At 58.9% G+C, this 27,892-nt stretch overlaps 1 protein-coding gene across 16 annotated transcripts in view; it reads left to right on the top strand.

The window, feature by feature from the left end:
• ARAP1 (ArfGAP with RhoGAP domain, ankyrin repeat and PH domain 1) overlaps window positions 1-27,892 on the top strand; it is an 80,712-nt gene that overhangs the window by 38,591 nt on the left and 14,229 nt on the right. For 3 of the 16 annotated variants that reach the window (XM_058305905.1, XM_071218249.1, XM_058305899.2), the window contains exons 3-17: window positions 4,151-4,289; window positions 6,461-7,012; window positions 16,340-16,503; window positions 17,105-17,172; window positions 17,672-17,802; window positions 17,909-18,064; window positions 18,428-18,497; window positions 18,765-18,885; window positions 19,276-19,463; window positions 19,787-19,893; window positions 21,048-21,247; window positions 22,790-22,875; window positions 24,259-24,441; window positions 25,482-25,656; window positions 26,734-26,868. In XM_058305905.1, coding sequence (XP_058161888.1) covers window positions 6,504-7,012; window positions 16,340-16,503; window positions 17,105-17,172; window positions 17,672-17,802; window positions 17,909-18,064; window positions 18,428-18,497; window positions 18,765-18,885; window positions 19,276-19,463; window positions 19,787-19,893; window positions 21,048-21,247; window positions 22,790-22,875; window positions 24,259-24,441; window positions 25,482-25,656; window positions 26,734-26,868 — 2,293 coding nt within the window. In that variant the 5' untranslated portion in view covers window positions 4,151-4,289; window positions 6,461-6,503. Of the gene's footprint in view, window positions 1-4,150; window positions 4,290-6,460; window positions 7,013-9,707; window positions 10,074-16,339; window positions 16,504-17,104; window positions 17,173-17,671; window positions 17,803-17,908; window positions 18,065-18,427; window positions 18,498-18,764; window positions 18,886-19,275; window positions 19,464-19,786; window positions 19,894-21,047; window positions 21,248-22,789; window positions 22,876-24,258; window positions 24,442-25,481; window positions 25,657-26,733; window positions 26,869-27,892 lie in introns of those variants that run through there. The other 13 variants (XM_058305904.2, XM_058305900.2, XM_071218250.1 and 10 more) reach the window with 8 other exon arrangements.

Here is a 27,892-nt window from a genome sequence, read left to right as displayed (position 1 = left end):
AGGGCCTCTTTCCCTTCCAAATAAATTTCATAGTTTTCCAGTTCATTAAAAAATGCTGTGTTGATTTTTATTGGGATTGCATTAAATCTGTAGATCAGTTTGGGTAGGATAAACATCTTGATATTTAGTCTTCCTACCCACAAACAGGGAATATTCTTCCATTTATTTAAGTGTTCTTTGATTTCCTTTCACAGTACTGTGTAGTTTTCTGTGTATAAATCTTTTCCATCTTTAGTTAAATTTATTCCTAGGTATTTGATTTTTTAATTTATTATTATTGTAAATGGTATTTTCCCTTAATTTCCTCTTCCTCCTTAGATTGCTTATTATTGGTGTATAGAAATGCTACTGATTTTTGCGTATTGATCTTTTTTTTAAAAATATTTATTTTTTGTTTATTTCTCTCCCCCCAGTTGTCTGCTCTCTGTGTCCATTTGCTGTGTGTTCTTCTGTGACCGCTTCTATCCTTATCAGCGGCACTGGGAATCTGTTTCTTTTTGTTGCACCATCTTGTTGTGTCAGCTCTGTGTGTGCAGCGCCATTCCTGGGCAGGCTGTACTTTCTTTTGCGCTGGGTAGCTCTCCTTACGGGGCACACTCCTTGCATGTGGGGCTCCCCTACGCGGGGGACACCCCTGCATGGTGGGGGACACCCCTGCGTGGCACGGCACTCCTTGCGTGCATCAGCACTGCGCAGCACTTGACCCACACGGGTCAAGGAAGCCTGGGGTTTGAACCGCAGACCTCCCATGTGGTAGGCAGACGCCCCATCCATGGGACCAAGTCTGCTTCCCTGTGTTGATCTTATACCCTGCGACTTTACTGAACTCATTTGTAAGTTCTGGAAGCTTTGTTGTAGATTTCTCAGGCCTTTCTATGTGTAGGATCATGTCATCTGCAAATAGTGACATTTCTTTCTTTCCAGTTTGAATGCCTTTGATATCTGGGTCTTGTCTCAGTGCTCGAGCAAGTACTTCTAACACAGTGTTAAATGGAAGGGGTGATATTGGCATCCTTGTCTTGTTCCTGATCTTAGAGGGAAAGATTTTAGCATTTCACCATTGTAAGTGATGTTAGCTGTGGGTTTTTCATATATACCCTTTATCATGTTCAGAAAGTTTCCTTCTATTTCTATGTTTTGTAGTGTTTTTGTCATAAATTCATAAATTGGAATTCATAAAGAATGCCAAACTGCTACACTTACCTTTCCATATTAATTTGATGATTGACTTTTCTATTTCTGCAAAGAAGACTGTTGCTACTATTTTGCTGAAAATTTTTACATCTATTTTCATGGGGGATATTGGTCCCCAGCCATCTTTTTTTTTAATGAATTTTATTGAAACGTATTCATAAACCATAGAATTCATCTGAAGTGCACAATCAGTGCCATTTGGTATAATGAGAGTTGTGCATTCATCACTTCAGTCAATATTAGAGCATTTTCATTATTCCAAAAGAAAAACAACAAAAAACAAAAATAAAGAAATAAACACACACTCACAAAAAAACCCTATCTTAAGCGTAGTAGTTACCTCTCAATCTCTATCCTTCCCCTGCCATATACAACTGCTAATCTATTTCCATCTCTGAGATTTATTTGTCTTTACATTTTAAATAGATGGAGTCAAACAATATGTAGTACTTTTTGTCACTTAGCATGCTTCTGTGTTGTTTTTTTACCATCAATAGAAGATTATTAAAATATTACTATACACTACTGTCCTTAGCTTTGGTTGTTATTTTGCCCAGATTTCACCCTGGTAGTAACCTCTTGTAACATTAACATACATTTCTGTTTCAGAGGAAAACCTTATATATGCACTATTAACTATACTCATTTTCCACAAGAGGGCTCACTCTGCTATACATTTTCATTTTTTTTTTGTACCTGTCTTGTCTTGTAGTACCTTTATCTGACTTTGGTATGAGTGTGAGCATGACCTTGAAGAATGATTTAGGGAGTGTTCCCTCCTGTTCAGTTTTCTGGAAGACTTTGAGCAGAATTGGAGTTCTTTCTTCTTGGAATGTTTAGTAGAATTCCCCTGTGAAACCATTTGGACTTTTCTTTGTTGGGAGATTTTTGATTACTGATTCAAGCTTTTAATTAATTATCGGTTTATTGAGGTCTTCTGTTTCTTCTTAAGGCAGTATATATGGTTTGTGTGTCTCTAGCCTTTTGTCCGTTTAGCTAGGTTATCTAATTTGTTGGTGTACAGTTATTCATAGTCTCCTCTTAGAGTCCTTTTTATTTCTCTGGGGTCAGTAGTAACGTCCTCCTTTTCATTTCTTTCTCAGTATAACAATTTTAGTGATACTTTCAAAGAACCAATTTTTTATTCTCTATTGTTTTTTATTCTCTATTTCATTTATTTCCATCTCATCTTGGTTTTTTCCTTCCTTCTGTTCACTTTGGGATTAGTTTGTTCTTTTTTCCCTAGATCCTCTAATTTTGAGGTAAGCTTGCTGATTTGAGCTCTTTCTTCTTTTTCAGTTTAAGTATTTTTTTTTAAAGATTTATTTTATTTATTTCTCCCCCGCCTCCCATTCCCCCCGTTGTCTGCTGTCTGTGCCCGTTCACTGTGTGTTCTTCTGTGTCTGCTTGTATTCTCATTAGGCAGCTCTGGGAACCGATCCCAGGACCTTCCAGAGTGGGAGAGAGGCAATTACTCTCTTAGGCCACCTCAGCTCCCTGTTCTGCTACGTCTTCTTATTTTCTCTCTTCTGTGTCTCTTGTTGCATCATCTTTCTGTGCCATCTCTCAGCATCGGCTGGCACTCCTGTGTGGGGTGGCATTCCAGTGTGGGCCAGAACTCCGTGTGGGCCAGCACTCCATGTGGGCCACCTTGCTGTGTGGGTCAGTTTGCCCTCACCAGGAGGCCCTGGGCATCAAACCCTCGACCTCCTATATGGTAGATGGATGCCCAATTGGTTGAGCCACATCAATTTCCCTCAGTGTATTTAGAGCTATAAATTTTCCTGTCAGCACTGCCTTTGCTATGTCCCATAAGTTTTGGTATGTTATGTTTTTGTTTTCATTCACTTCAAGATATTTTTAAATTTCCCTTGTGATTTTTTCTTTAACCCATTGGTTTTTTAAGAGTATGTTGTTTAATTTTCACATATTTATGAGTTTTCCATTTTTTCCCTGTTATTGATTTCTAGCTTCATTCCATTGTAGTCAGAGATGATACATTGTATATGATTTCAATATTTTTTAATTTTTTGAGACTTGTTTTGTGACTTAGCATATGGTCTATTCTGGAGAAATGATCCATGTGCCCTGGAGAAGAATGTTTATTCTGCTGCTGTTGGGTAAAGTGTTTTATTTATGTCTGTTAGGTCTAGTTGGTTTAGAGTTTGGTTCAAGTCTTATAATTCCTTACTGATCTTCTGTCTAGATGTTCTGTTATTGAAAGTGATATATTGAAATCTCCTATAAGCATCGAACTGTATATTTCTCTGTCAATATTTTGCTTCATATATTTTGGGGCTCTGCTGTTAGACATATATTTATAATTGTTATGTCGTCTTGTTGAATTGATCCCTTTGTCAGTATATAATGACCCTCTTGGTTCCTCGTCACAGTTTTTGGCTTTAGTTCCATTTTATCTGATATAAGTATAGCTACCTCAGCTGTCTTGGTTACTACTTGCATGATATATTTTCCCCATGCTTTTACTTATCTCTTAGAATTTAAACTGAGTCTCTAGTAAACAGCATATGGTTGGTCGTGCTTTTTTTTTTTTTTAATCTATTCTGCCAATCTCTTTTGACTGGGACATTTAATCCATTTACATTTAAAGTAACTATTAATAATATAAGACTTTCTTGTTCTACTTTGCTATTCTGTATTTGTATGCCGTTTTTGACCTTCAGTTCTTCTGTGAATGCCTACTTCCATATTTGCTCTTTTTTCTAAATTGCACCATTTTGAGCCCTTCTCAATTCTTTCTGAATATATTTCCCATGTATTTTCTTTGTGTTACCACGGGGTTAAAATTTAACATCCTAAATCTATAAAAATCATATTTGATGTGATGCCAACTTATCTGCAGTGACATACACATCTCCTGTCCCTCTACCCCTTTGTCCTCCCACCTTTTTTTGTACTTGTTACAAATTTTATCTTTCTATGTTTTATGTCCAAGACCATCAAACCTTCTCCACATAGGCCGGCTCCCCGCACAGGCCAGCTCGCCTTCACCAGGAGGCTGTGGGCATCAAACCCTGGATCTCCTACGTAGTAGGCGGGAGCCCAGTCGATTGAGCCACTTCCATTTCCCACAGGTTAGTCCTTTCCCCTGGCCACTTTCATTTAACTGTTTCTCTGCCCTCCGGACAAACTGGTTGAGCGAGTACTCAGACTCTCAGACTTCCACCCGCTAGATTGGCACTGGCGTACATGCACCCCAGCACGTACACGGGGGCCGCTCTGCTCCCTGCATTGTGGAAGAGGCAAGGGAGGGGCCAGCAAGCGCCCTGGGAGCTGCTTCTGTCGCTTTTGAAGCTGGGTTTTTTTAACTCGGCACTTGCCTGGTTAATGTAGCCTTTCACCGTTTTCCATAGTTTTGAAGACTGTTACTGTCTTTGAGATTCCTCTGTCCCCTTTGCCCCACAGGGGGTGGAATAATGGCCATCCTCAGAGGTGGTCCCCAGCAATCTGAGGTAGCTGATGGAAGGGAGAGGTCCAGGGTCTGGAGGACTAGTTCTTTATGAGCCTCCAGCCAGCTGCGCCAGGAGCGGAGCCCCAGTCCCCACTGCCCCTGGCCAGCAGGTGGGGGGCGGCGGGGGCGGGGGCGGGGATGGTAGCCACTGCAGGGAGGGGGTGAAACTCACTGCCTTTGTCGCAGTCTACCAGCCTCTTCCTCCCTCTCCTCGCTGGATGCTGCACAGTGTTTCCCTAGACTCCGGAGTTTCAAAGTGGTAGATGCAGACAGTTCCTGCCAGGTCAGCAGTTCTTTTAAAGGTGAAGGGACTAGTTCCTGAGCTTCCCGCTCCACGCTCTCCCCGCAGTCCTCCGTTCCCGTCCTTGGTCTTGGGGTTTTGAAGGCTCCTGTGGCATTGCCCTTCCTTGAGGCGCTGACCCCCGGCCTTGCTGGGTTATGCCATTTCCCCCACCCCATTACCAGTACCCTGTGTTATCTGATTGTGCACTAACCTCTTTCATGCGTTGCGGTCTGTTTTTAAACTTCGTGTTCCATTCAGTTGATCTGACGATTCTAGCACTGGTACCACATGCTGTTTTAATTATTGTGGCTCTGTAACAGGCTTTACTATGCAGTGAGGTTGATTCCCATTCTTAATTTCCCTTCTTCCCTTGCTTCCAGAATTTTCCCGACTTTTCTTGCTTGTTTAGTTTTCCACATGAATTTTCAAATAAATGCATCTTGCTTCAAAAAAAAATTTATGTGTATATAATTAATGGGATTGTGTATATTTATTTAATAACTTAGACTATCTTTATGATACCTTCTATCCAAGAACAGATTATATCTTTCCACTTGTTCACATCATCTTTTTGTCCCTCAGTAACACTCCAAAGTTTTCTTACTAAGATTATTCTTGGTGTTTTATGTTTTGTGATGCTATTATAAATGGGGTATTACTTCCTGGTTTCTACTTGGTTATTGGCAACTAATGGATATCTTACCTCTTCCTTCCCAATTTTTATAATTCTTGTTTATTTTTGTTGTCTTGAACTTTCAGAGCAATGTGAAATAATAATAGTGAAATGGACATCTGGCTTTAATGGGAATTTTTCTATTTTTCCATTAAGCATGGTGCTGGTTTTTAAGGACATAACAATCTAGTTCTGTTTTAATAAGAATTTTTGCTGTTGTTTAAATAAGCTGATTGAGTTTTATCAAATGCCTCCATAGTATCTGTGAAGATGATACTCTGATTTTTGTCTTTTGATTTATCAATGACATCTCTTAAATCCCACCGGGCTAGAAGCTCTTGAGTGCAGGGATAGAACCTGAGGCCCACTGCCGGCACAGGCTATTTTGATTATGCATTGCCCCCCCTTTCCCCACTTGATCGTGGCCGGTTTTACCCACTTTCAGGGCCGGGACCCCAGAGGCCGTGCGATGAGGGTTGTCTCACCGGCAGGAGAGATGTCTCTCCAGGCATGGCAGTGGGGCAAGACTCGCCCCCCAGGCTGGACGTGCCCTCTGGTCCCAGTATATACTCACTGGACACTGGGGTCCCAGAGGCGATTGGACCCTGGCCTAGGTCTTGCAGAGGGTATTGGGGTGGGGGTGTTAGATGTGGTTTCTAGAAAAGGAGAGTGAGCTGGGCGCCAGGTGGGGTTCAGGCAGAGAGAACAGCCTGTGTGTTCTGAGACGTGGCAACCCCAGCTCTGCCTGGCACTGAGGGTACAGGGAGGAGGCTCAAGGGCAGAGCTGAAACCACGCCTGGGCGGCTGTGCCTCTGATCCCACCCCGTGTCTGTTCCAGGTCCTGACCGCGCCCACCGGCGGGGCCTCTGCTGGTGGGAACCATGGCCGAGGCCGGGGACGCTGTGCTCTCGGTGGCCGAGTGGCTGCAGGCGCTGCACCTGGAGCAGTACAGCAGGCTCTTCGAGCAGCACGGGCTGATGCGGGCCACCGAGTGCCACGGCCTCAGTGACGCCCGTCTGGTGGACATGGGCATTCTGCTCCCTGGCCATCGCCGCCGCATCCTGGCGGGCCTGCTCCGTGCCCACGCGCCCCCGGCCCCTGCCCCCCGCCCCGCCCCACGGCCCGTGCCCATGAAGCGCCACGTGTTCCGCTCGCCGCCCGCGCCTGCCACGCCACCCGAGCCGCTGCCTGTCGCCAGAGAGGAAGAGGGGCCGCCCGCTGCCCCGCCCATCCCGCCCCGGAGGAGCTGCCTTCCTCCCGCCTGCTTCTCTACCCCATCCGCACCCGCCCCAGACCCCGGGCTGCCCCCGCTGCCCGCCAAGAGGCATTTGGCAGAGCCGAGCGTGCCGCCCGTGCCGCCCCGCACGGGGCCCCCCCGCCTGCTGGTGAGGTGAGTGGATGTCGCCTGGGCTGGGGGGCGTGGGCAGACGGTCCTTGAGGGTAGTGGGGAGTTTGTGGTCTTTGGCATTGGGGTGAGAAAGGCACTTTGGGTGGAGGATCAGCATGTGCAGAGCTCAGAGGAGGGAAGCACAGTTGGGGCGCTCTGAGCAGACAGTGGGGCTCAACTGTTGGGTGGTGTGGGCGAGGCTTGCGGATGGGGCTGGGGGAGCCAGGACTTTACCTGAGCACTGTGGGGAGCTGGGAAGGTTTTAAGCAGCATGATCAGATGAGATCTGAGTGCTGACAATACCCCTGACTGCTGGTGACACTGGGGAGTGGGCTGGGAGCCGAGGGAGAGCCCCCTGGGGCCCAGTGTGTGGCAGCAAGACGTGACTGGGCAGGGTGGGCGAGGGAGGGCACACGGGTGGGCAGGGCCAGGGCCTGGGCTGTGCGGGCGGAGGGAGGAGCCGCCCCCGCCGGCGGGTTGCCACCTCGGGCGATGCGGGGCCCCACTACCCAGTGAGTTCGGGAAGTCTGGAGTGCAGTTTGGGGGCCCTGGGGTGCATTGTGGAGTCGAGAGGTAGCATGTGGGGGGAATGGAAAGCCGGGGTGGGCGAGCTGGCGTGCCCCCGTGCCCCGCCTTTCCCTTTGTGGGCCCCGGCCACATGTGTCCAGGCCTCGGGGACACTTCTCAGGCCTATGGAGGGGAGGGCGCAGGGGAGGGCTCGGCCGCCCAGCCTTCCAGGGAAGCAGACTGGAGAAGGTTGGGGAGCGTGGCTGGAGCCGTGCCCATGCCCGGGGTGCCCCTGGGGGGAGGGCCTGGAATGGGTTCTTAACAGGGATAGGTGAGCTTGAATTTAAATTAAAAAAGCATTATTCTTGTGGGACGAGTTGGTGCAGGTGGGATGTACTTATTAAAGAATACACAGTCCAGTGTGGACTTAGGAAGGGGTCCATGGTTTTCACCTGCCTGGCAAAGGGGTCCGTGGAACAAAAAAGGTTAAGAACCCCTGGTCTGCGTCGTCTCCCCCAACCAGAGAGGGGCGGTAGGTCAAGGGGCCCTGAAGGACAGGCCCCTGCACTATTGAGAGGTTTGACCGGTGGAAGCACAGAAAGGGTTGGCGCCTTTCCTGGGTTCGCACAGCTCGGGGCAGCCACTGGGTCCCCCAGGAGCCTCCTCCTCGCTGCCTCATTTAGAGTTTCCTGGTCCATTTTGCCCTCTAGTGGCCATTTTCCAGCTTGCAGGGCTAAGTTGCATTTCCTTCAGCCGGACACTGGGACTGGTGTGTGTGCGTGTGCACGTTTGTGCCAGCCATCAGGGTGGGCGTGTGTTCGTGTGTTCACATATTCATACAGGTCCTGGGGGGATGTGTGTGCCCGACACGTACGAGCGTGTGGGGGCTTGGGCAGTGTCAGCGCTATTTGAAGTGGTGCGTGCGACTTCACTGGGGTCTGTGTGCACACGTGCATGTGCCCAGGTGCACAGGCGGGCTGGGGCCTCCCGAGCATGAGTCCATTCGCAGGCGTGCCTGTGCTCCTCGGGGAGTGAACCAGCGTGTGTTTAATTTGTGTCCTGTCAGGCTCGAGCTAGTGCGTGTGCATATGTGCGCACTTGCTGTCTGGATGGTGAACCCACTGGAATCCCAGGTCGGGGTCTTTGTCTCTCTTGTTTGCTGCTGAGTCCCCAACGTCTGGAAGAGCGCAGGGTGCCCTTGGAGTCTTGGCTGTGGGAGCGAATGGACGGGGCCTGCGCAAGCTCGTGTGCCGGCGGGTACTGGCTTGTACGCCGGGACGGTGTGTGCACCTGTGCTGCTCACGTGGCCCAGCCCCAGGCGGTGCCCTGGGCACTCTCTGGGTGACGGGGTTAGAGCCTCATCACCTCAGATCCCTTCCCCCCATCCTCCTACCCGGTCCGTTTCCCTAGACCTCCTGGGAGGGGAGAGGCCGTCAGAGGAGGCCAAGGGAGGAACGGGGCCGGGATACGATCCTATATCCCACCCTGAAGTGTACGCAAGTCGGAAAACTTGAGCAAGGACAGGGCTCCCTCCTCCTCTGCCTGGCCTGGGAGGCGCCGCTTCACTGCCAGAGTCTGTGCCTCCTGCCATTGTGTAAGCCTGAGGAGTCCAGAAATGCTGAGGAACCTGCCGGGAATCCTCCAGCCCAGCAGGGGAGGAGCCAGCTCCACCCTCTCGCCCTTGTCCAGTCTTTTCAACTCCAAGTGTCAGAGACGTGAATCCTTGGAACTGGGCTCCACGGTCACTCCACAGAGCCCCTCCCGGCCGACTCCGGCCTCAGTGTCCTCCTCTGGTACCCACGCGCCTGGAGATACCTAGGGAAGAGAGAGTATTGGCCCAGAGGGGGCAGCTGCCTGCTGGAGTCACCCTGCAGGGCCCCCCGCTGGAGCTCTTGCCTTGCACTCCAGCCAATCCCTGGTCGCCCTGAGAGCCGGTCACCTGTTGCCGGGGCAGAACCTGCTCCCTTCAAAGGGCGGCTTTCCCGGCTCTGCGGGCCTCCAGGGGGAGGGGAGAGGCCGCAGGGCCGGCCGGGCGGGGCTCCCCGGGCGCCCACTCTTGCCCCGCAGGGCCCGGCGACTCTGCCCTCGGCGGGTGGTTGGCCCATTCCAGCTTCCGCGGAGGGCGGCTGGGGGGCAGCGGGCGGCGCGAAGGAAGTGTTAGCCCCGGGGGATTCTGGGTGGCTTTTCTCTCTTTCTCGGTCATTTTTTCAGGAAGTGAGTGTCGGCTGCAGGGGGCGGGGAGGCGGGGACCAGGAAGCCTCGGGAGGCCAGAGCTGGATACAGGACGCAAACACACATTCCCACAAGCTCCTAGGCGGTCCGCAGTTACCCGGACACGCGCACTCCGGGAGAAGTGACCCGCGGGCAGGCGCTGGCCTGCTGGCAGCGCTGTGCCCGGACCAGGTATCCCCGGAAGGCACCTGGCCCCCGACACACCAGGGACTGGCCCCCCGGCTGCCTGTGGGACCGGCCCAGGTGGGACACGGGACAGGGGACAGGCACTCGGCGGGCCCAGAGCGGTGCGTCCTGGGGCCCTGCACCCCACAGGCGTCTGAGGGTGAGCAGGGGCAGCCGGGGCTGCCTGGGGGCAGGAGGGAGGGCGGCTCCTGGCCTCGCATCGGGGATGTGTTCCTCTGTGCTCCCCTCCTTCCTCCTTCTTTGCTCTTGGAATTTTGTCTCTTCCTTCACTTTCTCCCCTTTTCTTTCTTTTTTTCCTGCCTTTTCCTTCTCTCTCCTTAGTCCCTCCAGATCTCTGTCTCCCCAGCCGCCCTCTCTCCTGGGTCGCTGGCAGCCCGTTTTCGGGGGCTCTGTCCCCCTCAGGGCTGGGCCTGCTCTTGGCTCCCCTTCAGGGACTCCCCTGGGAGGTGTGGGGCCGGCTTATCTCAGTGCCACGTTCAAGGGCGCAGTTTCTACCAAACGCCCACCCCCTCCCCAGTTCAGGGCCGTAGGGAGGCGTGCCGAGAGCTGGTGCCAGGGACGAGTGTTGGCTCCCGCCCTCCCCCCCCAGAGTGGGCGTTGTGGCTGCTGCCTGGGGAGTTGGGGGCTGGGGGGGTAGGTGAGGGCTGGCTTTACCCCCCTACTGCTGTGATGCCCGAATGCGCCCAGCCACCCTGCGTTGAGTCACTGGGGGCATGGAGGGGCTGCTAACCGGGCCTGCTCTCAGTCCATCGCCCCGCAGCCCTTTGTCCTCAGCTCGTTTCCATAGGGCCCGGCAGGTACTCCTTCCGCCGCCTCTTGCCAGGTCAGTGGGGAGGTGGGCCTTGGGGCCTGTGAGCTACCTGAGGGCTGAATGTCCACCCCTGCTGCCCAGGGAGCTTGGAGCTGCTGGAGGAGACCCAGGCCACTGCCTCCTCCTGCCCCCACAGGAGTGCAGGCCTGGCGATGGACGTGCCCTCAAAGGCCCAGCAGGCAGTGTGAGCTTAGAAGAGGGAGCAGTCGGGTGGACTTCCCGGAGGTGGGGGACGCATCCTGGGCCTGAGCACAATGGAGTCAGCGACCCCAGGGATTAAGCGTAGCAGGTGGTGGCTGTCGTTCCACGGGGACGTGCTAAGAGGGGGGTGAAGCCGTGGTGGGGAGGGTGAGTGTATGGACATATGGACGGGTGGGGAGCTGCTGACCTCCGGGGGTCACAGGTCGTGGTCACGTGGTCATTCAGTCCACGCGCCCTGCGGCCCCTCCGTGCCAGGCCTGTGCTGGCGCCCGTGCACAAAGGCAGGCTGCAGCGGCCACCTTCTAGCAAGGAAGGGCCTTCTGCGCTGTGGCCTGGGCAGGGGTGAACAGGAGAGCCCCAGAGAGTGCCAGGAGGCCAACCTCGGCTCTGCTGGGGGGGGCGGAAGGGCAGGGGAGGAAGCAAGAAGCAGTGGACTTAGGCCCAGGCCCTGCCCAGGCCAGAGCACAGATGGGGAAGTGGGCAGCTGGGAACGCCGGCCCCTGTGGAAGAGGGAGCTGGGGACAGAAGGGCGTGTCCCCAGGCTGCTGGGCCTAGGCCTGTCCCCGTGAGGCCGGGCGGCAGCTGGGGGGAGAGGCCCTGACTCCACGAGGGCTGCAGGTTTGGGTCCTTGGCCTCTGGGGACAGCTCAGCGAAGCAAACCCCGACAGACGCAACTAGACTGATGAAAAGCGTGGAGGCTGTGGGAGCCCAGAGGGGCGCCAGCTCAGGCCTGGGCTCAGGGGAGGCGCCTGGGGAGGGGGCTTCCGCGATGCACTCTTTTGAAGGAGGGGTAGGAGTCGGCCGGCCGGGACAGGGGGCAAAGGCGTGCAAGTGTGCATTCCTGGAACGCCGCGCCGATGAGGCGGCTGGATGGGAGTGGGCGCCTCGTTGCTGCCCCCACGCTGCTGCCCCCCTGCCTGTCCTCAAGGTGAGGCCAGGGATTGGTACAGACAGACAGATGTGAGGGGAGAGCCAGGGGGCCACCCTGGAGGAGGAGCCGATGGAGCGGCTTCCTGGCCCGGCCTGTAGGCCTGAGCCTCCGTCAGTCACAGCCGCGGGGTGAGAGTGACTCTCCTTTGCTGAATTATCAGGAAGCCTGGAGGGAGGGCAGAGGGGAAACTGAGGCTCCGTGGGGTGAGGTGACCTGCTCACCGATCCCAAACCGACGAGGGGTCGAGCTGGGGCCGAAACCCAGGTCTGCCTGGCCCCAGAGCCCTGCCTCTCAGCTAGGGTGGCCACACGTCGCATTTTGCCCGGGACAGGCGCAGTGTACACCTCTTGCCCAGGCAGAGTTATCAACAGTGCCTCTTCCGACTCTCAGAAATGTTCTGGTTTATTCGCATCCTTATGTCCTGCCCACCCTGCCTCGGGACCCTCCCGTGCAGCCCCGTCGGCAGGTGTGAGGTCTGCTCTGTGTGTTCCCTTCATCCAAGAAAGCGTGCCTGAAAGGGCTGAGGGCCCGGGCTGGGTGTCCCTGCCCGGGAGAGCCCAGGCTTGCCGAGAGCGCAGTGGGCCAGCGCAGATGGGTCCACGTGCACTTGGACGGAGGAGAAGAGAGCCAGGGTGCAGGGGCAGGGCCGGCCGGAGGCTGCCTGGGGGACAGGGTCCACGGAGTTGGGCTCTGAGGTCCGAGCAGGCTTCCCACAGGTGGAGATGGCTGGCAGGGGGCATGAGGAGGAGGAACCAGGGAGAGAGGCTGGGGGTGGGACCACTGGGGACGTCCAGGGGATCACCTTTCCAGCCGGGTCCCAGCCGGACTGAGGGGACGGAAGCTGGGGCCACCCTTGGGGCGCAGGCACTGGGTGGCCGGGACCCTGGCTGGGGTGGGGGCCCTCCTTGGGCTCTGTCCTCAGTGGAGGGCACTGTCCTTTCCTCTGGGGTTTTCCCACGTGCTGTGTCTTCCCGGTACCACTTCTCCTTTCCTGGGCCTGGCCCTGACTCTTCCTGGGGGAGGTGGCTACGGTGAGGCCTGGACACAGCCCCTCCCCTGGGTCGGCTCTGCCGGGAGAGGAGCCCCAACATTTGTTTCCCGCTCCCTTCTCGGCGTGGCCACCACCGCGGTCAGGGCTGTGACTGTCCACGTGGGGGCAGAACCTCAGCTCCGGAGTGGCTGGGCGCTGCGTCTGCGTGGCCAGTGTGAGCAGGTAGCTCGGAGCAGCCCTCAGAGGCTGGCCGTGGCCTCCTTCGCTGGGGCGGTTGAGCCTGTGGGCCGTGGTGCTGGGCTGTGTGGGCAAATGCTTGCTGTGGGCCAAGGGCTCACCTGTGAGAGGGGAGGAAAACCAGCCTGACAGAGCCTCTGTGATGAGAAAACGAATGACTCCATGCCAAGCTCTTAGAAGGTGGTTGGGAATGTATATGTACACATATGTGTGGATGTAATTATTATTAAGAGTTAATTAACCGAGCTATTTATTTATAAATCCCTGCTGAGTGCTGGGATACAGTAACGAACAGGATGGCTGTGGTGTGGGGCTTGTCTCGGGGAGCCCACCTGCTGGAAGACAGCCTTCAGGGAAGGAAGGGGCCTCCGGGGACGATCAGGACAGTGATGGGACTGGGCTGGGTGCCAGAGGTGGGAGGGTGGGTGTGTTGGGCCCGTGGGGACGAGGAGCAGGTGGGTGGATTTTGCTCCGTTGCTGCCACTTTCCCCTCAGCCCTGCTTGGCCTGGAGGGACCGAGCTTGTCCCTACCTCCTGGAGCAGAGTCCAGCTTGTCCTGGGGTTCTGCTCCCTGCTGACCACGGGCTGGGCCCTAGGGGCCCCTTCCTCTTGGACTCTGGAAGGCAGCAGGGTTGTGCCTTGATTTCCCTGTCAAGAAGTCTCCAAGGACACCACCCTTGACCAAACGGGGTCAACTCCCAGACACGGATTTGACCAGGTCCTGCCCTCGGCCTTGCAAACCTTAGGTTACTTGGTCATCATTCCCTGTCATTTACTTCCCTCTCGTTCCTAGTGCTCATCCTGTGTCCTCACTCACCCATCTTTCCATCTGTCCATCTACCCAGGTGTCCACCCACCCATCCGTCCACCAGTTCATCTGTCCTTTCATCCATCCATCTGTCCATCCATTAGTCCATCCATCCACCCACTCACCCACCCATTTTCCTACCTACCAGTCATCCATCCATCCGTCCGTCCATTCGTCTGCCCACTCACCCACACATCCAACGTACTCTCGTTGCCGACTCAGCCAGCCCCTCAACTGGATCGTGGCTCTACCAAGTCAAATCAGATGCTGCCCTGGTCCTAAAGGGACATGGTGTAGTGTTCAGCATGGGCTCGTCTTAGGTTTAGCTGAACAATCAGACTCTCAAGGTGACCACAGGCCATGCTTGGCATCACATTCTCTTAGAAGTGTACAGCAGGGCAGTGTCACGCAGTCCTTTTCTGGGAATCTTCAGAGCCGTTCCTGCTGCAGGGCCATTCTCTGTGGCCCCCCCAGGTGACAGCTCAGGGGCGAGGGGATGAGACTCACCGCAGACAGGTGTGGGAGCCTCCGTGGCTCCCAAGGAGCCAATATATTTTATAATGCCACAGGCTTGCCTTCAGTTTCCTGCAGGGGACATGCCCGTTTACAAGTGACCTCACCCAGGAAGCCCAAGCTGTGGTCTCTCCATTCGGCAGAGAGTTCATTTATAGTTTCTCCTAGTCCAGAGGCAGTTTCCTGAACAGGCCATTTTTGCCATAGGCAGTGTTGCCTAGGAACATGATTGACAATCCCCCTTTAGCAGGTTTCCAGGGGAACAGCTACCTAAAGGTCAGTGCCTCACCCAGAAGGGGCAAGGACGTTGCTCACCTTTTACCCACACGTGGAGAAGAGTCAGGCACTGGTGCAGGTTGATATGGAAATAGGAACGTGTCCTAAGAAGCACATGGACTTGAGGGTCAGGGGCCAGGGTTCAAATTTCGGCTCAGTCACGAGCACAATACCCAGCACAAAGGATATACTTAAAAAACTATGTTACCTGGAATAATCTGTGTGAAGCTTCTAATGGGGGCATGTGTGCCAGGGGCTGCTGGGTTAGGCACGGCTTTCAGAGACCGGAGGCTCGGGTTTGGAGGTAGGCGACAGTGGCTCTTCCTCCCAGGACCGAGCGGGGAGGAGAGGATTTCTGGGGAAGGCAGCAGCCTGAGCTGAGGCTGGCGTGCTCGTGCCCCGGGCTCGGCCCTCGCCTGCCCTTGCGATCGTCACGCCTTACGTCACCGCCAGGAACCTCGGGGCACAGACCAGGCTGAGAAGGACCGGGGGGAGAAGTGCCCCCCGTGCTCCTCCAGGGCGCAGGCGCTGGTTCAGCAGGGCATCCTGCCTGCTACGGCATCCCTGTCCTGGTTCGCCCCCCTCCTGCCAGATCTGTACTCTAGCCCCATTTTATAGAAGAGGAAACTGAGGCTCAGATGCAGAAAATGAGGCCCCAGGACATGGGAACTGAGGCTGCAGCAAAGGTCAAACCCGGGCTCCGGACGGAGCACTGGGGCCGTGGAGCGGGGTCCCCGGACGGGCCTGGGGAGCTGGGGAAGGATCCTGGTGGACGTGAGAGGAGCCGGTATCCTGGGAAAGCGGTGGGACAAGGGGCACCCAGGAAGTGGTGACTATCCAAGTCTGGGGCGAGAGCGAAGGCGGTCTTGAGTCAGAGACCCTTGACCCACGGCCCTAAGCTTGCTTTCTGGCCCGGGTCTGATGCATGCAGATCCCGCCCCTCCCCTTTGCCAGCAGACGCCTCCCCACCCCGAGAGCTTAGTTCACAATTCACAGAGACGAGGTAAAAGAGAGGTCCACGGGGCTGGGGGGCAGTGGGAGGGGGGCATTATTGCTTCGTGGGCTCAGAGTTTCCATTTGGGGTGATGACAAACTTCGGAAATTTGTGGTTACACATTATTTACATAATTAATGCCACTGAATTGTGCACTTGAAGAATGGTTAAAATGATAAATTTCATCTTGTATTTATTTTGCCATAGTTTTTTTTTGAAGGCCCCTTGCCAACATCACCTCCTCCAGGCTGCCTTCCCTGACTCCCAGACTGGGGTGCCTCTCTCCCCCCCTCCCCCAGTTCTAGTCTTCCCTTTTTGAGAACGGAGCCCAGTGGGTACATTGGGCCCGAGCACAGGGCGGGCAGGTGGCCCGGCCACAGCAGCGCAGGACCTGCCCGTGCAGCCAGAGGAGGGGGCGTGCTTCCTGTGGGCCCTGGGCAGGGGCGAGGCCGGGAGGGCTGTGCGTGGGGGGCTCCCGTCCTCACGAGCCGGTAGAAAGAACGAGCTTGGCCGCAGCTCGGGCGATCTGGGAGCTCGGTGGCCTCGGTCCCGGTTCCGTCACTTGCCGGCCGGGCGACCCTGGCCCAGTGACCCAGCCACCCTGAGTGAACCCCTCGGTGACAAGCCTGTGTTGGGTCCCCAGCCTTGCCTCCCCGGAGGAGCGGCCGCCGCAGGCGTCGTCCCCTCCACAGCCTGAGCCGCCGCAGCCCCCCGCCGGCCACGCCCAGGGGCCTCCGCAGCCCCCGTCTCCACCTCCCAGCCCCCCTGAGATCCCCCCGAAGCCTCCGCGCCTGCTCCCTGAGTTTGGTGAGTGCCACAGCCAGGACGCGCGGCGCCGGGTGGGCCGCCTGGGATTGGGCCCCTCCAGAGGATGCTCGAACCCCACCCCCCCTTTCTGTCGGGCCTGGACCCACAGTCACAGTCCAGCTTCTGGCCCTGCCACCACCCCGTGTGACCCGGGCGCGTCGCTCTGGCTCTGAGAGTCGTTTTCCTCATCCTTACCACCGGGTCAGCACGTACCCGTCTGACCTACAAGTGCAGGCGCGGGGCAGACTTTCTGAGTTCGCCGTGGCTTAAAGGCTCGAGGGTTTCCTGTGGTCACTGGATTTGCATTTCCTGGCGTTGTCCGCTTGTGTGGGTTCTCTGATTTTTCTTCCTTTTCAGCCTTTGGGGCAGTCCCCAGCCCTGCCCCCCAAGCCGGGTCAGCCTCCCTGTGGTGGCCTGGCCTTTAGTGCCATCCCACGAGGCCCCGAGGGTATAAATAGCACTTCCTGTCCCCTGGGCCTTGTTTTGGAAGCCGGGCTGGGCTGGGGGTGGGGAGGCTTTCCTGGGCCTCTGGGAAGCCAGAGGTGCCCAAAGAGGCGGCCGGGCTCCTGGCCTCTGACTCCCCCCACCCATTTCTCCCCAGACGACTCTGACTACGATGAGGTCCAAGAAGAGGGGCCTGGGGCCCCGGTCGACGTGATGACCAAGAAGGTGGGGCGGAGCGGGGGCGGGGTGGTCGCCTGCCTGCCACTGGGGGGTGCGCCCAGCTGCCTTTGTCACCCTGGGGCCCCCTCCCGAGGGCGGAAAAGAGGAAAGGGGACGGTCCTCGTCCCCCTCTTCGTTGCCCGGCCACACAGAGGTCAGGGGTCAAGTGCAGCCCCAGAACAGGGGGGCCAGGCGTCGGGGCTCTCTGGCCCGGCTCCGGCACCTGCTGCCTCTGGATCTCCCGCTTTCCTTCTATACCCTGAGCACATCCGTCTCCACCTGCCCGTCCCCGTCCACCCTGGCTCTCGAGTCTCTCTCCTGCCTGTCCTCGAGCCCCTTTCTCCATGTTCGCGGCTGTCCCTGCTCCCCGTGTGGCGGGGGGCGCCTGTGAGGAAACAGAAGCAGAAGTGCTGAGCTGTGGGTCGGGGGTGGTGTGAGGTGGCCCTGGGTGGGTGTGCCCTGGGCCCGAGGGGAAGCATGACTCTGAGCGGTCCGGGAAGGGCAGGAGGAGCCCCCACTGAGCCGAGTGCCGCGGGCCGTGCGCGTAGCCAGCTTGCTGAGCGAAGGCGAGGAGCTGTCCGGGGACGACCTGGGGGACGAGGACGAGGACGACCCTGCCTATGAGGGCCTCCCCAAGTAAGTGTCCCCTCGGGGCGGGGGCGCGCCCACCCGGCCCCCCGCCGCCCCCTCTTTGGGGAGCCCAGCGCCGGCCCTGGCTGCACACACTCTCCTCCGCGCCCAGCAGTGGATGGCACGCCGGCAGCCTGAGCCTGCGCTTGCTCAGCAGCCCTCCGGGCCCCGAGCTCCTGCCGCACCCCATGGACGGGCTGCCCAGGGGCCCCACCCCCAGGACACCGGTCATCAAGGCCGGCTGGCTGGACAAGAACCCGCCGCAGGGGTGAGCGAGGCCTGCTGGGTCCCACTGGGGCGCTGCGGGGGGGCACTGTTGTTAGGGTTCCAGGAATCAGAAGGCCCTGACGTTATCTGAACAGGTCTCCCTCCAGGCAGACTGGGATCGCCGTTTTCCCCATGAGGGTTTTATTGCCCTTAGTGTTGGGAAGTCCTACTTTGTGTCTCATTTCAGTCATTCTTGCTGTAGGTAAAGCCTACAGTGGCCGTTTGGGATCCTTTCTCCCTGGAACCTGGTTATTCCTAACTTTGTGTCAGGCCATTAGAGTGGGCTGCAGTGGCCCTGGAGCTTCTCTGCTAACCCTCAGTCCTTTGCTCTGTTGTCCCTCTGCCTCTGCTTCTCCCTCTCCAGGTCTTACATCTATCAGAAACGATGGGTGAGGCTGGACGCTGATTACCTGCAGTACTTTGACAGTAGCAAGGTGAGGGCCACGTCGGTCCCCGACCCGAGCCCTGCCGCAGCCTGAGCTGCACCCGGCCCTAGGCGGGGCCCTGCCGCTGGACCCAGGGGGCCCCTCCCCAGACAAAGCCCCCCAGTCTGACACCTCACACTGTGCCCGCCCTGCCCCCCAGCCGGCCGTGCGCCCTGATCGGGGTCGGCATAAGGCCGAGGGGCGCAGGGCAGCCGGGAGGGGCTGGCCTCTGGGGGCCCACCCCAGCCCCCGGTCGCGCTCCTGTCGCTCCCCCAGGACGCCTACTCCAAGCGCTTCGTCTCCGTGGCTTGCATCTCCCGCGTGGCTGCCATCGGGGAGCAGAAGTTCGAAGTGATCACAAACAACCGGACCTTCGCCTTCCGGGCGGAGAGTGATGGTGGGAGCCGGGAGCGCGGGGAGGAGAGGGATTGCTGGGGGAAGAGAAGCCTGGCAGGGCGGCCGAGTAAGGCGGGGAGGGGAGCAGGCCCCCCCCCCAAATAAAACATCAGGGCGTGTAGTGGGGGGAAGGGAATCCCCTGTGAACCGCTCCTTGCTTAGACACTCACTGAGCCCCCAGCACCCCACAGTCCCGCTTCTGGGGGACAGGCCCCGGGAGGTGAAGTGACTTGCCCGGCGTGAGCGGCTCAGCTGGGAGTGGAGCCCAAGCCTGTCCTGGTCAGAGCTCGGGCAGGGGACTGGCTGAGCTTTCTGGCCAGAGAGGCTAGGGGACCCCAGGGGGCTCGTGGCCAGGCCGAGCTCGAGCCCACTCCCCGATCTCGGCCCGCAGTGGAGCGGAAGGAGTGGATGCAGGCCCTGCAGCAGGCGGTGGCCGAGCAGCGCGCCCGGGCCCGGCTGTCGGGGGTTCGCGGGCCGGAGCCGCCTGACCACGCCGGCAGCCTGGAGCTCCGGGGTTTCAAGAGTAAGCTGCATGTGACCGTGGCTGGGGACAGAGTCCAGCTCTACAAGAACCTGGAGGTGCGAAGGGCTCGGCCAGACCCCTGGATCCCTGCCCTTCTTGGCCTCCATCTCCCCCTGCCCCCCTGGACCTGAGCCCCCCCTCCAATCCTTGCACTGGGCCCAGCTCCCTGCTGCCCCCTCTCCCCATCCCTGTTCCGACCCCATCCCCTGCTTGGTCCCTGAACACTGCTCCCCAGTCCCTGCCCTGGCTCCTCTGCCCCCTCCCCACTGCCTGCCTGACTCCTGAGCCCTCCCTCCCTTCTAGACCCCCTGCTCTCCATCCCTCCCTGGGCCTCGAGCCCCACCCCCAAGCCTCACTCTCCCCTCCCCACCACCACCAGGAGTACCACCTGGGCATTGGCATCACCTTCATCGACATGAGCGTGGGCAACGTGAAGGACGCCGACCGGCGCGGCTTTGACCTCACCACACCCTACCGCATCTTCAGGTGGGCCCTGCCCTCCCCCACACCCTCCCTCTTGCCTCCTGTGCGGAGCTGCCCCTTCTCCTTGTAGGATGGAGGCGCCTGCCTCCTCACCCTTTGGGTGCTTGTCTGAGCCTCTTCACTCCACAAACCTTGTCTGCCAGTGGGGTCTTTTTTTATTTTTTTAAGATTTATTTTATGTATTTATTTCTCCCCATCCCCTCAGTTGTTTACACTTGCTGTCTGTTTGCTGTGTGCTCATTTTCCCTTTTTAGGAGGTATCCGGAACCAAACCTGGGACCTCCCATGTGGGAGGGAGATGCCTAATCACTTGAGTCACCTCTCCTCCCTGCTTTGTTGAAGCTGTCATTATGTTTTCCTCCTTGTGTCTCTTTTTTTTAAAAATTATTATTTTTTAATTACATTAAAAAAATATATATGAGGTCCCATTCAACCCCACCGCCCCCGCCCCCCACTCCCCCCACAGCAACACTCTCTCCCATCATCGTGATCCTCCTTGTGTCTCTTGTGTCAGCTCACTACACCAGCAAGTCACATCAGCTCACTGTCTTGCCCATCTTCTTTATGAGGCACTGGGAACTAAACCCAGGACCTCCTGTGTGGTAGGTGGGAGCTCAATGGTTTGAGCCACATCTGTTTCCCCAGAGGGATCTTTTTAAGGCAATTCTGTACTCTCCCCTTCTCCCCACTTGAACCCTCTGCAGGTTCCCTGTAGCCCCCAGGGTGTACCTTGACTTCCTCTGCCTGGCACAGGCCTGCCCCTGTACGTCTCCCAGCCTCTTCTCTGCCAGTCTGTCCATCCTGCCCGCAGCACCTGGAATGCCTGTCTGCCACCCTGCCACTTTGCACATGCTGTTCCTTCTGTCCAGAACTCCCTTCACCTCTTCCTTTGGCTAAGTCCTCCTCACCTATCATGTCTTAGCTCAGGAGTCCTTTCCTTGCTGCAGCCTTGTCTGCTCCGGGGCTCTGCCCCAGCCCCATACAGCTCTCAGGTTCATGGTCTCCTTGCCTCCGTCCATGCCTTCCCGCCAGGCCAGGACACCGGCTGGCCATCAGCTCCCCCTGCCCTGCCCCTCTCCCGTTTCACGCTGTTCCCTCGTGCTCTCCGAGTCCCCCTGGGCCCTTTCCCACCGCAGCCTCCACTCCTGTGCCCCCAGCTTCTCAGCCGAGTCGGAGCTGGAGAAGGAGCAGTGGCTGGAGGCCATGCAGGGAGCCATCGCCGAGGCCCTGTCCACCCTGGAGGTGGCCGAGCGCATCTGGGCCGCCGCCCCCAACAGGCTCTGCGCCGACTGCGGGGCTGCGCAGCCCGACTGGGCCTCCATCAACCTCTGCGTCGTCATCTGCAAGTGCTGCGCAGGTGTGTGGGCGCCGGGCGGGGGACGGCGCAGCGGCCCGGCAGAGCCGGCGTGGGAGGGTGGCGGGTGGAGGGGCTGGAACGGAGACAGGAGTCAGGAGAGCCACATTTCAGCAGCTTCTCCCGGACGCCCAGCTTTTCCCACCCTGATGAACCTTCAGTCCCTACACAGCCGTGCCAGGCAGGGGTTCCCCGGAGGCCCGCTCAGGGCCAGCCCCGGTCACCTCCGGAGAGTCGGGGAGGCCGGGGGGGGGGTGCTGGCAGAGGCCAGGCAGGGTGTTGCAGGCAGAGGGAGGAGCTGGTGTTTGATCCTGAGGGGGGGGGAGGCAGGGCTGGGCCTTAAGCAGAGGAGGGATGTGGTCAGTTCGTCGGCCAGACGCTGGCTGGTGGGTGGAGGCCACAGTGGAGGGGCCGCGCCTGCTGCGGGATCCAGGGGCGAGGAGGGGAGGCCTGGCCCGGGGAAGGGCAGCGAGCCCCGAGGCCCGGAGGGCCTGTGGAGCACGACGGAAGGGCGCAGCGATGGAGGAGAAAAGGGGGACCTGCAGATCCATTCCATCCATTCAGCCTGCATTTACTGAGCACCTGCTGTATACCAGAGAGTGCGCTAGGTGCTGGGGATTCACCCCTCTCGGGAGCTGGCGATGCCCCGGGGGCGGCTGGGGGTGGTGGGTGGTGCGGCTCTCTGAGGTTGAGGATCCAGGGGGAGGACGGGACTGGACGGAAGATGCCTGACTCCTGGGGGACGTCTAGGGCGACCGTCCAGGCGGCCTTGGGCTTTGAGGTCTGGCCACGGGCCAGCAGTGACCCGACTGGATGCTGGAGGGGGTGGCATCGAGGTCGTGGAGGGAGGGAGGGCTGCAGTGGACGTGTGCAGGATGAAGCGAGGCTGAGGCCGGGGCCCCCACTAGCACCCCCAGCCCATCTCCCCGTCTCCTCTTCCCTTCCTCGGTGTGCCGGGCTTTGTTCTCAGCACTAAGGATAGAGCCTACACCAGAAGGTCAGGATTCCCCCTTGCAGGGAGCTAGTGGGGAGAGTCAGAAAGTACATCCACGAAACAATAGGTGAGCCGGGATAACAGGTGCTGGGCGGGGAATGAAAACCTGAAGAGGTGATGTTTCAACTGAGATCTGAATGATAAGGAACCAGCCTAGTGGAGATGGGAAAAGAGGGTCCTGGCAGAGAGAACAGCGAGTGCAAAGACCCTGAGGCGGGAATAAGTCTGGACAATTGGGAGGAGAGTGTGGTTGGTCAGAGGCGGGCGAGTGCTGGTGGCATGGGATTATATGAGGAATCTAATTCTGTTTTTAAAGCAGGGACTTGAAGTGAGAGATTTGCTTTTTACAGAGCTCACTCTGGGGACTGAGTGGCAAGTGTCCTGCCGGGGTTGAGCATGGCCTTGGGAGCCAGAGGGGGAGGAAGGAGGGCCTCCGTCTGCAGCGCAGGGGGCGGGAGTGCGTGGCTGGAGCTCTGGATGGGTGCTGGGGCGGCTGCGTGCCCACGTGAAGGGGAGGGCCCAGGCTGACCCGCCTCTGGCCCTCTCTGCAGGGGAGCACCGGGGCTTGGGCGCTGGCATCTCCAAGGTGCGGAGCCTGAAGATGGACCGGAAAGTGTGGACAGAAACGCTCATCGAGGTAGGGACCCCCTGCTGGCCCCTGTACCTCGGTCTGCCCCCTCAGCTGCTCCCTGGGTCTGCCAGGGCCCCCCATCTCATGGCCCCTTGCACCTCGGAGCTAGAAGAGACATTGGCGATCATAACATGGCTGGGGATTTTGGAAAAGCCAGGTTTTTGCAGAGTCAGCAAACTATAACCTACAAGTACAGATGTTTTTACAAGTTTAAGGGTTGTAAAAAAAAAAAAAAAAGGAAAAAATTAAAAAGAACATTGAATAGAAACTGTATGTATCCCGCAGAGCCTAAAATAATTCCTGTTTAGCTCTTTACAGAATTTGTTGGCCTAGGCCCGTTTGCTGTATCTGGTCTAAGTCCCTTCTCGTTGCACAGATGTGGAAACTGAGGCCTTGAACAGGGGTCTGGTCTGCCTGAGAGTACCCGGCCAGCCCGGACTGGCCGCCCCCTGCCTGGCGGGCCCAGGGCTTGCTCCCTCTCCTCACACAGAACCGCTTCTCCCGTGTTCCACGTGTCCTCACGTGTGCCGGCCGTTAGGAGCACCTACATTTGGGGGCCCACGCATGAATGTGTGTTGGTGCCTGTGTCCTTGGGGCGCTCGGGTGCCGTCCTGGATGACAGTTAGAGGGGAGAACATGCAACAGGAGGCCGGACCAGACACCACTCGGGACACAAGCAGTTCACAACGAGGACCTGGAGGCCAGGGAGGAGAAAATGACTTAAAAGTCACAGCGGGGCTCAGTGCCACGGGGGGTCTAGATCCCACCCCTCCACAGTGCCCTCAGAAGACGGCAGGGACTGTTCCTGCTCTCTTCTCCGCTGTGACCCCAGCACCCCACAGAGGCCTGGCAAAGAGGCAGGGTGGAGGGGCCTCGGAACTGGCTGTGCAGTGAGTCACCAGCAGCAGGAAAGAGGGAGTAGACCAGTTCCCCAAATGCTAGACCCCCCGGGCTGCCCCCAAATCGGCCCCTGACTCTCTCCCCCAAAGGCCAGAGAGGAATGTCAGGAGATGTCTCCAAAGTCCCTGCCTGCCACCACACTGGCTGACAGGACGGAAGCCCCCCGCCCCAGCTGTGAGAGCCTCAGGAATGCAGAGTTCCAGATGTGGGGCTGGGTGGGGGCAGCAGCGAGGCCCCCCAACCGGGCGCCAGGCCCGGGGCGCCCGCCTGTCCCACTGTCTGCCCCTTGTCCTGTCGCTGAGCTGAGGACCTGGGCTCCGAGCCCAGGTGAGGGGAGCACCGACGGCCACCGCCGGCTTCCCGGGGGGAGATGGGCAGATGACCTGACTCTCCCGGCACCTCGCCCGGCAACCTCAGAAACCAGGACTTTGCCTGGCATGGGCCCCCGGCCGCGGGCCGCCCCCTCTAACACCTTGCCCACGCCCCCAGCTCTTCTTACAGCTGGGCAACGCCGCCGGGAACCGCTTCTGGGCGGCCAACGTGCCCCCCAGTGAGGCCCTGCAGCCCAGCAGCAGCCCCGGGGCCCGGCGGCGCCACCTGGAGGCCAAGTACCGTGAGGGCAAGTACCGCCGCTACCACCCCCTCTTCGGCAACCAGGAAGAGCTGGACAAGGTCAGGCTCGGTGCCTCTGGGCCGCTTACGACCGCCCCCTTTGCCCTCCTCTGCCAGGGCCTCTCAGGGCCACCCGCTGCGACACCCTTCCTCGCCCCCCACCCCATTTCCCAGCGTCTCGGCCTGTCTCTTCTAAAGTTCAGAGCAATGGGCTGGACTGTGGGGAAACTGAGGCCCAGAGGGTGGAAGGGCCTTGCCCGCGGCACGCGGAGTGTCGGGGCAAAGCGAGGAGGAGCCACGCCTGACCCTTGGCCGAAGGCCAGGTCCCCGGCATCTGTCCGCCTCCCTCCCCACCCCTCCTGATCGCGCCGTCTCCCGCACCCTGTCCGGCTTCTGAATCCTGCCAAAAGGAGTGAACTCGATGGGGATGCTATTTCCTGTCAGGCTCATGAAAACCAGCTGGGCTGCTTGACCCGCCCCCACCCCACTCCAGATCAGGCCCCGTGTGGGCCCCAGGCCCCCGGCGGGCTGGGCGCCAAGCCTGGGGACCCGGTCGGACCGGCCCGAGCCGGAGCTGCCCCGAGACGGCAGGATGCCCCTCCTGACCTCTCCTCGGCCGCCCGCCCCTCCTCCACGCGGCCCCGCCTCGGCGGGCTCGGTCCAGAAGCCGGGGCCTGCGCCGCCCTGGGACCCAGGCGTCCGGCCCCCGGCCCTGGCCCTGCCTGCTGCGCCAGCCGGGAGGGGCGGCGGCTCCCATTGGCGGAGCGGGCTGGGCAGGCGGCGAGGAATTCAAATGTGGGAGGAATTAGCTCCAAAGCACCCCCCTCCATCCCTCCGCAAGGCAGAGGGAGCCTGAGATTCTCTAGAGAGCGGGCTGGAAGGAGCAGCTCCGTCCAGGGGCTGCCGCGCGGGTGAGGCGCGGGGCCCCTGCCTTCCTCCTCCTCCACGTCCTGGTTCCCTGTCCTTCCTGCTCCCCAGGTCGGCCAGGGTGCAGGCCCTCCCTGGACCGACGGACCCCTCCCTCCCCCTCCCCTCCTCCCCCGCAGCCCCTCGCTCCCAGCCCCAGCCCATCCTCCCCTGCCTCTGCTCCTCGCCCCCAGGCCCTGTGTGCCGCTGTCACCACCTCCGACCTGGCGGAGACCCAGGCGCTGCTGGGCTGTGGGGCCGGGGTCGGCTGCTTCTCGGGGGACCCCGAGGCCTCCACGCCCCTGGCTCTGGCCGAGCAGGCCGGGCAGACGCTGCAGATGGAATTCCTCCGCAACAACCGGACCACGGGTGAGGGGCCCGGGGGACTGTCCCCCCTGCTGCCGAGGTCTGGCCCCTTGGAGGGGGCCCGGGGAGGGGGAGGCTGGGGGTCCCGCGGCCCTCGAGAACTGTGAGTGCAGCGCCCTGAGGTCCCTGGTGCAGCAGCGGGTGTGACTGAGGGTATGTCTGGGCACCTGGCCTCCCCGTCGGGCGTGTTTCCCTCCGGGTCTCTCTGCACTTGCGTGTCCCTCCCTGCCCTGCGGTGAGGGCCGCTCCCGCGTGGGCACGTTCGTCTCTGCTGCCGTGCACTGAGGGACGCTGTGGGGCTCGGGGCTTGTGCCGGGGCCTGCGTTGCTGAGGGGGGTGCTGCTTTCTCCGGGCGCGGGGGAACCCCCCCCCCCCCACAGCCCTGTCCGCTGCTCGGCCCGGGTGGAGCTCTGTCTCGGGCTGGGGTTGGGTCCCATTGGGCTCCCACACTCGGGGTGGGTGAGGAGGGGCTGGGGGCGGGGTGAACGGCTCTGGTCACAGCCCAGGCCTGGCCTCAGGGGCCACCTCCCAGGATGGAAGGAGGAGCTTAGCGGCTGGGGCTCTGGGCTCAGGGCCACGGGTGGGTGGGGTGCGCCAGGCTGGAGCAAGCCCAGGTGTCCAGGCAGACACAGGAGACCACCCAGCTGGCTTGGGCTGGGGGGGGGGCGGCAGAACTCTTCCCTGCTGACCTCTGTGAGCTGGGTGGGAGCCAGGCTGCTTCCTGGGGCCTTGCGCTGTCTGGAATGGTTCCTCTGGGGACTGTTATTTGCCCAAGGTCCCCTTCCCGCCAGGGTGCCTGGCCCTGGGCCTCCAGCGGGGAGAGTGGGGTGGGCTCAGGGGTCAGGGAGGCTTGCTGGAAGGTGAGGTTCTAGATCTGAGCCTTGGGGACAGGGTGGAACCTCCGTGGTGGGGAGAAAGGCCTTGGGGGAACCCTGGAGGTGGGAGAGAGAGCCTGAGGGTGCTGGTCAAAGACCCGAGGGCGGTGACTCGAGAGGAAGCCTGGACGCCCAGCCCCGGTGGGGGAGGGAAGGGGACACCCCTGTTCGGTGACCTTGACCGGCCCCTCCTTCCCCTGCAAAGAGGTCCCCCGCCTGGATTCCACAAAGGCCCTGGAAAAGCACTACTCGGTCGTCCTGCCCACGGTGAGCCACTGCGGCTTCCTCTACAAGACAGCTTCCGCCGGCAAGGTGCTGCAGGACCGCCGCGCCCGGGAAGGTGGGTGCTGCGCCAGACCCCGCCGTGGCCCTCGGCCTTCTGGCACGGCCACAGGGCCCGGGAAGCCAGGGCCGGCCAGGCTGGTGAACCCGTGAGGGTGCCAAGGGCACTGAATGTGGTCTCTGGTACCCAGCAGGTGCTTAATAAACAGGCTAATCAGGGGAAGGGGTGGGGCACTTCAGAGCAAGATACCTTGACTGGATCCCTGCTGGGTGTGGGCCCCGTGCTGGGTGCTGGTTTTAGGAGCCTGGGACGGTTGGCAGTTTGGGCACCAAGCTTAAGCACTGTCCCTCCTTGGGCCTCAGCCCTCCAGTAACTCCCCAAATCCAGCAGAACCCACAGGCCTCTCCACGCCCCTCAGCCGGCCACCCCCCGCCCTCGACCTTGTCCCCCCTCGTGCACTGTCCCCGCTCTACTGGGCCCCTGGTTGCAGAGCAGGCCACGGGTGCTCCCACCAGGGCCTCTGCCCAAAGAGCTTTTCTCCCAACACCATGGGAGGCCCTCACCTCAGGTCAGCCCTGATTCGCCAAATTCTCCAAAACGGCACCCCGCAGCCCTCCTTCACCCTAATTTTTCTTTGCACCTCTCACCTGCGTTAACATGGCTAGCTGTTACTTCTCTGCACCCCCCTGGAAAATAATCTCTTCCTGGTCACCAGTGTGGCCCCGGTGCCTAGCATGACTAGCCCCAGAGGGCACTTGGCAAACGTCTATGAATGAAAGGCAAATGGGGCAGGGCTGGCACTACTGGAGAGAGCCCGGCCTGGGGGCAGGCTCGAGGACAAAGGCCCCGCCCTCGTAGACTGGAGGGGACAGTGCCTGCTGTGGGGGCATTGTTGAGGCCATCACCACTGCCGCCCTCCGCCCCTAGGATGACCCCCTCCAACTCCTAGAGAGATTTCTTAGGAATTCCGTGCTGCTCACCACCTCTCGGTCCTTGCGGCACTGCCTCTGATCTGCCTCCCCTCGCCTGGTAATGTCATTTACATACTGCCTGAGTCATCTTTTGTCACCTTGGCTGCTAG

This window comes from Dasypus novemcinctus, chromosome 10 (assembly GCF_030445035.2).
Source record: "Dasypus novemcinctus isolate mDasNov1 chromosome 10, mDasNov1.1.hap2, whole genome shotgun sequence".
In the NCBI taxonomy this organism is placed as follows: Eukaryota; Metazoa; Chordata; class Mammalia; order Cingulata; family Dasypodidae; genus Dasypus; species Dasypus novemcinctus.
This window is presented reverse-complemented; position numbering and strand designations above follow the sequence as displayed.